The 11050-nt window shown below is 41.2% G+C and overlaps 1 protein-coding gene across 1 annotated transcript in view; it reads right to left on the bottom strand.

Moving 5' to 3' along the window:
- Positions 1–913: 913 nt before the first annotated feature.
- The window catches only part of LOC143934313 (surfactant protein C-like), a 33399-nt gene continuing 23262 nt past the window's right edge, over positions 914–11050 (bottom strand). Inside the window, exons 3-6 of the mRNA XM_077457788.1 lie at positions 10030–10167; positions 5043–5159; positions 1740–1862; positions 914–1310 (exon numbers count right to left, since the gene is read on the bottom strand). Of these exons, the coding sequence (XP_077313914.1) occupies positions 1227–1310; positions 1740–1862; positions 5043–5159; positions 10030–10167 (462 nt within the window). The 3' untranslated portion in view covers positions 914–1226. The remainder of the gene's footprint in view (positions 1311–1739; positions 1863–5042; positions 5160–10029; positions 10168–11050) is intronic.

Genomic DNA, 11050 nt, shown 5'->3' with positions numbered 1-11050 from the left:
CAAGGTTGGGCGAACAGTCCACGCGTGTGTACGCGGCCTAACATGGCATAGTAGGAGATGACACAACACTCAAGCTATGACACATTATCTAATTCCAGCTAAGCTGTGTTGGGGCCAGTATTTCCACCAAAGATGGTGAACCAAAGTTTGCCTGAGTTTAGTGAGACTTGTCAACATAACAATGCAGGATTTTTTTCTGGGACTTGTAGTTCTTGAATGGATGGAATTGCAGTTTTGCTTCCCTAAACTACGTGAACTGAGGTTTAAAAGTGTCACCCAAGCTGTGCTAAAAGCAACATCTACTGCCTTCCGAAATGACCATTCAAAATCAGCCATTCTTACCTAGGGTTCTGTGGATCCCTAGTGTTCTTTCTGGGTCAAGGGGTTGCTAGGAGTTCCTAGAGTTGTGACTTATTGACCTTCCATTTGATGGTGCCTGCATAGTTCTGGGCCTAATGCCCCTTGGATTAGCCAAGAGCATGACTCCAATGATCTTTTTAGCTGTCTGTACAGTAAGTAGGGGTGCCAATCTGCACAACATTGTACCAGCGTCATTCTTCTCATTGGCCACCAATGTTAGGCACATTGCTTCCACTGATCCCTAATGCATTTTTTAAGAGGGGTTCTCTTGACTACTAGAGATGTGGCAAAAAGGAGATATTTGAGAGGACTTGAAATGTCCAGGAGATCAGCTCCTGAGCTCAGGCTCTGGAAATACAGCCAATTTTAGCTGTATGTATGAGTGCCATTCTGACCACCATTTTGAGGGGGCATTTTACTCTGTGACCACTAACATAAGGTGTTTTTCTTGTTGACCCCACTATGATTTTAATGAATTTTTTAGCAGAGGTTCCTGTAGACCCGAAAATCATTTCAAGGGTTTGAGGTGTAAAAAAGTTGAGAAAGGCTGATCTAAATCATACAATACTTTAATTTTTTTTTTTTTTTTTGTTCTGACACAGGTTGCTTGTTGCATACTGGAGATCTGTCATAGTGGTGCCATCACTCTTGTCTGTCTTGCCTGATTATTTACAATTTTGTCATTCAGTCCTGTAGGTTTCTGTATAATCTTGAAGGCTGAGGCAGATATACTATCAGTTCAATTCCAGTGGACCCTAAAGACGACAATTGGAATATTTGGAGGGGCTTGGTAAACCCAGGAGACCAGCTCTTGAGCTCAGGCTCTGGAAATCCAACAATATAATCCAGAAATGAGAGTGGAATGATCAAGACTCAAACTTAAAGGTCACATCAATGCCAAAGATGTTGAACTTGAGTGAGAACTTCCAGCGCAGGTGTGGGTTGTCATTCTAGAGATAAAAATATACAAATATAATTATTCAACAGCTCAAGGGCAGAAAACAACACATCCAAAAAAACATCCCACCCACAAGGATAATCATGTTGACACAACAGTAGACACTACAACTTCTGGGAAACTACACGTTTGGTCATGTTTGATTTATCAACCTCACATGGCTTTAGGTGTGAGGAATACATTTCATGAAACGAACTGTAAGGAAAAGCAACAACAAACTACTCAATAATTTATAACTAAAATAATACCTCTGCGTGGCTATTGAAAACATAGAGGTGTGAGCACGTGTAATCAGCTCGCATAGCACTGAAAGTGCCCCGAAGTCTCAAGCACACCATTACCCAGATAGAAATTTGTATCCTGAAGTTTCCCATCCAGACTACATGAAGCTGACATATTATTGACCTGTAGAATAACTCACCAGTGTGGCCCAGGAGATGGGGATGTCACTACACAGAATGTTGATGGGTACACCCAGCTTTGTCCTATCGGCCTCCTCACCTGGCACGAGGTCGTATGATAAATCACTGCTGCTTGTTGTGTTCTGTTTGAGGAAGAAAGACCAAAGAAGGCTAGTTTTATAAAACTATGTTCTGGAAATGATTGCTTAGCACAGGGGTGTCCAAACTTTTTTCAAAGAGGGCCAGATTCAATGAAGTGAACATGTGTGAGGGCCGACCATTTTGCCTGACATTCTTTGAACCATTAAAATTCGGTCATTCGAGCACTCATACCTGGCCCAACAAAAATTCTCGTGCCTTTGTCGCGCTCGTTTGCCTGACACACAGACGAATGCTCTGTTCTTTGGGGGTACCGTTAAGTCTTAATGGTACCCCACACATTGGAAACATGGGGTGCTTTTGGTGCAGCGCAATAAAAAAAAAAAAAAAAGCTCTGGGACTTCTTTCCTTGCATTTTTGTGGGTATGGAAGCCCATTGAAATGCATGGGCTGCCCTACACACAGCATGCAGCCATGCAGATGTGAACCAAGGGCTTATTGGAGGGGCAGTAAAACTACATGGTTAAGCTGTTTTTACCACCCCCAACTTCTCCCCCTTTAGCTGCAGAGGGAGCAGCTGGGGGTGTACAAATGCTGTGGCTGCAGCTGGAGGTATGCTCAGGGTGAATGGGCCTGCACTGCAACTACCCCGCAACTGTGTAGACTGCACAGTTGCGGTATAGTGATGCTACATTTACGGGCTTAAAACAGGTGGTGAGGAGGCAACATAATGCCTCTTTACCACCTTTCAAATGCCTCTGAAAAGCGATCTGTATATGGATTGCTTTTCAGAGGAGCAGCAATCCTGGCTGCTATCACACACACAAGCACCACAAAAGCAGTTCTGATGGTACAAGAATGGGGGGGGGGGGGGGGTCTGGATTAAAAGTAACACACATGCATACACATACACACAGACATACACACATACAGACACATGCATACACATACAGACACATGCATATACTTACATACATACAGACACATGCACACACACACATACAGACACATGCACACACATACATACATACAGACATACACGCACATACACGCACATACAGACATACATACACACACACACACACACACATACATGCACACAGATACATACAGACACACATGCTGCACACACATACAAACACACATACATGCACACACATACAGACAGACATACACGCACATACATACAGACACACATGCACATACGCATACATACAGACATACATGGACACACACACACATGCAATCATACATGCACAGACACACACACACATGCACATACAGACACACATACACACACACACACATACATACATACAGACATGCACACACACACACATATAGACACACATGCACACACATGCACAGACACACATACATACAGACACACATGCACACACACACATACACACATACATACATACATACATACATACATACAGACACACATGCACACACATGCATACAGACAGACATGCACACACATACATACATACAGACATGCACACACATACATACATACAGACATGCACACACACACACATACAGACAGACATGCACACACACACACATACAGACACACATGCACATACATACAGACAGACATGCACACATATACATACAGACACACATGCACACATACAGACACACATGTACACACATACATACATACAGACACACATGCACACACACACACACATACACATAAATAAAGCCTTTTTAAAACGAATCTAGCTTGTAGTACAGTACCTTTCCATTCCATTTCCTCATTCAGCCGGGTACTGCACTGTAGGGGGAAGCAGAGAGCACAGCACACTCCTCTGCACTTTACTTTCACTTTTGAAGCCGACGGAGCTTCACACAGTGACGGGGATCGGCTCATTTGACAGCCCTGATCCCGCAGCACACCAGGCGGGCCGTTCAAAACCGGACTGCGGGCCGCGATTGGCCCGCGGGCCGGACTTTGGACATGCCTGGCTTAGCAGATTAAAGGGTCAAATTTTATAGGTGGTTCCACCTGCTGGCTACTTTTTTTATTTTTTACCAGGACCTGCTAGATATCTTTTCAGTCCTGAAGTTCTTTTAGGCTTCTTGTACATGGGACGTTTTTAAACCTCTCCTGAACAATTTAACTTGACAGCTAGTAACCGAAGTTTAAAAATGGCCGTTGTGCCGCATTTACATGACACGTTTAGCCACGATTGCATCTAGAAGCGTTTTTTACATTGAAAATAGTCAAAAATTGTTTTCCATTAAAAACGCCTATACGAAACATGGCTAAACACGAGTTACCGCGTTTACAAGCATTTGATGTTTCAAATGCCTCTGAACATCCGTCCTGAGGGCATTTTTTTTTACTTTTTAAAAAACTGCCTAGAAACAACTATAAACGACCCTGTGTACATGTACTGATAAGATAACATTGAGGAGAGTTCAGGGGCAGCTGAAAAAAAAACACCCAGCTGCTCCTAAACTTTAACAGCAGGATTGTACATGAGGCCTTAAAGAGGAAGTAAACCCTGATGAGTTTACTTCCTCTTTCATTCCCTGCAAAGGCAAAGCATAATGGACTACTATGCATCGCATAGTAGCCCATTATGTGCCACTTACCTGACACAGGAGCCAGCGAAGTCGCCGCTGTCCCCTGTAGTCCGCCGCATCCATCTTGTTGGTGGGGTCTCGCAGCTCCGCCGCTGTCATTCGGCGAAGCCGCGATGACGTCACTCCCGCGCATGCGCACGGGAGCCGACACGCACGTCAGCTCCGTCGCTGAGAATGCCGCGCTCAGTGCGCCTGCGCGCCGCTGTCTACGGCGCATGCGCCGTAGACAGCGGTGCCCGTTTTTGGGCAAATATCTCCTAAACCATATAGGTTTAGGAGATATTGCTTGGACCTACAGGTAAGCCTTAATCTAGGCTTACCTGTAGGTCAAAGTGGTTTGTAAGGGTTAAAGAGCTCTTACCACCAGAGTTCCTGGCTCTGTATCTTAGGGTGTTCCCCCCTAACACATGAAGAACATTGTCAACAACTCCACTACCCTAACCTGATGCATGAAGCATGAGACTATCACAGCTGCTGCACATGAAACATTCTGGTAAAATGCTGAGTTATAATTGTGTCAGATCTGCTCAGTGGTATTTATTCTCAGCAGCCAGCACCGGCACTCACACTGACTGTATAAGAAACCTCAGCTTATGTGTATTTGCATAAATAATGGTCCCTACCGCATTCTGGAATTGTCTGATGCTCTTCAGAATATCTGGCATTGTTGGCACATCGAGGTTTCCCATCTTTACGATGTAACAACTCTTTCCACTGCTGCGCCTGAAGCCGACGAAACCCTAGGATGAGACAGAGGATCTTATTGGAAAATGTTGCAGATAAATTAGATAAAAGTTCTTCCCTTTCTTTCGATAATTTAGTAAAGTTTTTGCTATTGTTGAACCTTGCATAGTCCTGATCTCAGTTGGTATTATCAGGGTGCATCTAGGGAGGGGCACAAGCAGGACCAAAGCCTCGTACACATAATTGGATTTTCCACAGACAAAGCGTCTGACTTTTATCGGAAGGGTGTGTGCCTGGATTTTGTCTTGCATACAAGCGGTACACAATTGTTGGCCAACAAACACGAATGTAGTAATGTACTAGAGGTACTATGAGCCGATAAAGATGAAGTTAAATTGTCAGGCACCACCCTTTGTGCTCCTTCTGCTAATTTCGTGTTAGTAGAAGTTTGGTGAGTGTTGATTCGCACCTTTCATTTCGCACTTTTCAGTTAGTTTCTGAACGGCCCTTCAACCAGACATGTTGCAGAATTGGAGGAGATAACATGTTATTTATTATTGGCCTTGGAGTTATGGCTTTGACTCAAGCCCAGTCTAGGAACAGGAGGAGGAGGATTTATTGGACCAAACTTTGGTTGTTTAATTAATCGCGACCAATTATGTCATATGCCTTTGCTGCAGGAGCTCCAGGAGAATAATGCGGATGATTTTCGGAATTATCTCTGGATGACGGACCCCTGCTTTCACCAACTCTTGGCATTGTTGACCCCCTATATTAAGAAGCAGGACACATGCATGAGGCTTTTATTTTATTTTTTGGTTGAATAATGATTTGATTTGGTATATTTTCTATATTTTTGGATGCATAGAATGCACTTTTTGGTTAAGTTCTATTGGCAGATACCATGTCTAATTTTATTTGTTTCTTTTTTAATGCATAATAAAAAAATTGTGGAGAATAATACTTGGCTATGTGTTTTACTTCAAATGTCAGTTTGGGAGTAGGCCAGTACATTTTCAAAAATACAATGTAAAATTAATAAGGGACACCAACATAGTTGTATCTTTGAGATTAAAAACTACAAGATAATAGTGTTGTGGTAACTTTGCCCAAAAAACTAAACAAAACAAGCACAATAATATTATTCTTGATATCACTAGAAAAATAAAGCCTTTGAAAATACTTTTGGCAGAACTCCATCAGTATCATCAGCAAAGCAGCTTCATTATTATCCCATTAAGGGCCGGTTCACACTGCGGCGCGAGGCGAGGCGACACGGCTCGCCTCGCCTCGCTCCCGCAAGTCGTCCCCATTGAGTACAATGGAACCGTTCTGAGAGGAGCGACTCGAGTCGCTCCGACTCAGAAAAAAGGTTCCTGTACTACTTCGGGGCGACTTCGGGGGCGACTTGCATTGACTTCTATGCAGAAGTCCTCTGCAAGTCGCCCCTGACCCCCCCTGCAAGTCGCGGCGAGGAAGTCGGAGACGCCTCGCCGCGGCTCGCAGTGTGAACCGGCCCTAAAGAAGAAGAGAATGTGCTCTGCATTTCGAGATTTCAGAATTTGCCGCATCACAAATCTCCATTACGAACTCTCCATTACAAATGCTAGTTTACAAGACCGACAGCTTCCGGCTTGTCCTTGCTTCCGACCCTCCATGTTTGTACTTTGGACTTTTGTCTGACGGACCTGTGTACACACGCTCGAAAAAGCCGACAGCAGACATTTGTCCACAAAAATGTATAAGCCTGCCATCCAACATTTGTCCACAGAAAATCCGACAATTGTCCGGTAGAGCATACAAATCTGATCGTGTGTATGAGGCTTAAGGCTGGACATAAAAGGATGATCCCCACCTGATCTGTTATCAAAGTATGGTTGGGGATGATTGGAGGATTTTGTAACCCTAAAAAAAGCTCCACTTAAAGCATGAATAACAGCATAATGCTGTTGCAGTGTAATTTGTCTCTATGCCCAGTTGTTCCTGTTCCTGTGTCCCCCCCTAATGGCTCACACACACAATCCAAAAATCGTACAATAAAATACTGCTTTTGACGTGATCATACGATAATCGTATCGTTAGTAAACAGCTTTCGGGAGCCGATCATGACAGTTCATCTGATATTAAAATTTTTACCAGATCGTACGATTTTCATATAATCAGTACAGTTGTTGTCCGAAAATACAATACAAATACACTACAACACATGACATCACTTTCGATTTGTTTATTCTGTCATACGATAATTTTCGTAACTTTAGTAAACTCTTCAGGTTCGATATACGACTAGCAAGCAAAAAAAGAAAAACGGACGCTCTGTCGTCCGATTTTCAGATCGTGTGTAAGGGGCATAAAGACTCTTACACACTATAAGAAAATCAGGCGAACATTTTCATCCAAAGAATTTTCGTGTACACAACTTTCGACAGCCTATTCCGAATTTTCATACGAAAATTCCCAAAGGGACAAACTCCAACATTTTTCTCGTACAGGTACAGAACGAACGATTGTCGTTTAATGTGTACCTTTTTGTACAAGAAAAATCAGAAAAAAATACAGCTTACGATCAGAAACGCTAAACGACAAAAGAAGCCTTTGTCGTAGAAGAATTTTCATATGGAATTTCTTTCATCGTTACCGATTTGCTGGGAAACATTGTTGATGTCTAATTGAATGACCAATCGTAGACAGCGGGAATGCACTAATAAACATATTAGTCATATTGTATCATCAACATAATAATAAGTTCTAAATGAAATTGTTTTAAAATTTAATAAAATAATAAAAATAATTTGTATTGGATAATAATACTACGAGGGGACCTCTAGTGGTCAAAAACTAAAAATTCACATGATTTTATTAAATGTTGATTTAATACGATTTCATTTAGAACATATACTTTATGTTGATGATACAGTATGACTAATATGTTTATTAGTACAATCCCACTGTCTACGATTGGTCATTCAACTGGACATCAACACTGTTATCTCCAATTACAATATAGTTGTTGATGATATGAATTGGAAGGAGACTTGTATCCATCATGGCCGCTTTGTGAAAACGAGGCTTCGTTACGCTATTTAACGTGATGGCTCAGTGTGTTGCCCATGCCCCAGGAAGACGTCACGTGTGACAAAACATGTTGGGCGGAGCTACGCGCTGACACCATCAAGAGCCATATGACCCGGAAGTGCAGGTGTTCGTATCTGAAAATTTGAAGGCAAATCTGTTTTTTATATGCGAGATTGACTTTTGTAACCTTGTAAGTAGCCTTTTGACTTTGCTATTTTTCAATAAATTGTCCAAAAGGTATCATACTATTGGAATTCCCTTCTCTCCTTATGATCTTTATTTGGCTACATTGTTCCTGCTGTGGTCTGTTTGAATGTGTTCACGGAGAGGGTCTAGTTCCATACTGGAGGTATCTCACAGGAGTTCTTGTTGTACACCCCGCAAAGGGATATTCTGCCTGATGACCATCCTAGCAATAGGTGGTCCACTACATCTGGTAAGCATCCCTGCTCACTGGGTGTGAAGCGCCGTTTTGTTTGAAATTCTGCACGATTACTTGGTGGTGGATTCTTTTAATGGAATTTTCTTATTCACATGGACTTGATATATGAATTTATCCATCATAAGGACTTTTTTGCACATTAATTGTTTTTAGTTTTTAATGTTATTTATTTATGCACTGCGCTTTATTGTGTATTATTAGCACAATCATTTTTTGTATACACGGTTTTCCTTGAATATGTCACTGGGAAATAATTGCTGCTGTCATATAGATGAAAAATTTTTTTTCTCACTTTAAGAACGCTATAACACTACACTTTGGTTCTATTTATTATGTTCCCCCTAAAAAATAGTAGTGTGGACCCCATTCCTCATTACTCTGTGGCTAGGAGTAAGTAGAACCATCCATTTGCCAAAAATTGAGAGACTTTAAATTTTGCCATTTCAGCGATATGCATGGGTTATTGGGGAAGGCAAAATGAGGGTGCTTTTTTTTAAATACCCTTTTCACTTTTTTGTATGCTGTATGCTACTATTCTGTATGCTAGAAGATAGAAATCAATTCTCTGAGGTGTGGGAGGGAAAATGTATGAGTCAAACACGGAAGCCTACAGTCGTTTTAACATTTGTAGAAGTCAGGGTGGATTTTTGCTAAATAGCATTGAATTTAACCATTACCATTAATTTACATGTAGGGTTTGTCCTAGTTAATTGTCCTCGCTAATTGAAGCTGTATCTAGTGAATCATCAAGATTTTTCACAGCTATTTTTGCAGTTTGTAAAGGGTTACAAAATCTTCTTTCATCTATTCTGGACCTCCAGATAAGAAAAGCCCACATTATTTATTTAAAAAAAAAAAAGTAAAATAAAAATAAAGTGGTAGTACAGTAATAAAGATCAAATACACAAGAGAGGGAACAAAACCCACAAATATACATTAATAAAATAAATGAAAGAACCCAAAACACCCCCCACAACAAAAAAAGCAAAAAACATTCTGTAAATAAAAAAGTAGATCAGATTTTTTTTTTATAAAATTACTCATAGGTAACTCAGTGAGAAAAAAAATATTTTATAAATAATTTTGAAATCAGTAATTTTCCTGTCCCTGCAGCACTTATACTAGAAATAGCAAACGGTAGTCTACACCAGAAGGCACAGAGAAAAATTAAATCATTGTCAGAAGTTCACCCTTCCGCACTTTACTAAACCTGTCTGGAAATAAAATAAGTGAAAATCTCCCTAATGGGGATCATGAACGGAAATAAAAACCTTGCAGTATTTCTAACTCATCCCCACTCTAAAAATCCCCAAAACGAAAACAAAATGTTGGCTACAGATGGACATTAAGCCACTATCTAAGTGTAGAACTGAGCGAGTTCTATGCAGTCATGGACATGTATTACTCACATGATCGTAGTCATAGAGGACGGTGGATGACACATTGTTGGTGCTCACATAAAACGCCGCCACCTTCTCTTTATTGTTCAACATGACCGTCTGCTGGACTTTCTCACCGGTCTTGTCCTTGAATGCCATCTCTACCACCTGCAAAACCACCACCAACATTCTGAGTGCTTCCATGATTTTGTCAGTCTGCTTCATTTACTTACATTGTATTACTTGTGATAAATGCATTAAAGAACTGAGTTGCCATTCAGTGAAATGCATTGGAGTTTGTAGGGAAGGTGAATATGAAAAAGTTTTTGGTGGTTTTTAATGGTACAGTGGACTTTAAATGGCTCCTGAGGGTTTGTGTCCAAAGGCGCCTTATGACCTAACAACATGATGTTATACAGTATATTGAGAAACCCAACCTCTATCTCTAATGTCATCACTAATCCTAACTTACTCCCTAGGACTAACCATAACCCTAATGCTAACACTATTCCTAATGCTTACACTAACCCAAACTCTAATCCCAACTCTAACCCTAACTCTAATACCAACACTAACATTAACCCTAACTCTATCTCTAATGCTAACACTAATGTCACGTACACAGGACCGTTTTTTCCATCAGAATAAACTCGTTTTTTCAATGGAGTTCCGCTGAAACAGACTTGCCTACACACAATCACACTAAAGTCTGATCATTTAGAATGCTGTGACGTACAACACGTATGCCGGGATTCGAAAAAGGAAGTTCAATAGCCAGTAGCCAAAAGCTGCCCTTGCTTCGTTTTTGGTCCGTCGGAACAGCATACAGACGAATGGTTTTCCCAATAGAAATTGATTCCGTCAGACAGAATTAAAACATGTTCTATTTCTAGGTCCGTCAGAATTTTCGAAAGAAAAAGTCTGATGCAGCCCACACATGATTGGAATATCCGATTAAATGATTCCATTATTGTTGCTAACCCTAACTCTATACCTAACACTAACACTGACTCTAACCCCAGCACTAACCCTACCACAACCCTAAATTTGT

Source organism: Lithobates pipiens, unplaced genomic scaffold (assembly GCF_037356315.1).
Source record: "Lithobates pipiens isolate NorthernLeopardFrog02 unplaced genomic scaffold, aLitPip1_a1.2 Scaffold_27, whole genome shotgun sequence".
NCBI lineage: Eukaryota > Metazoa > Chordata > Amphibia > Anura > Ranidae > Lithobates > Lithobates pipiens.
Note: the sequence above shows the minus strand (reverse complement) of the source record. Positions and strands in the feature narration are given on the sequence as shown.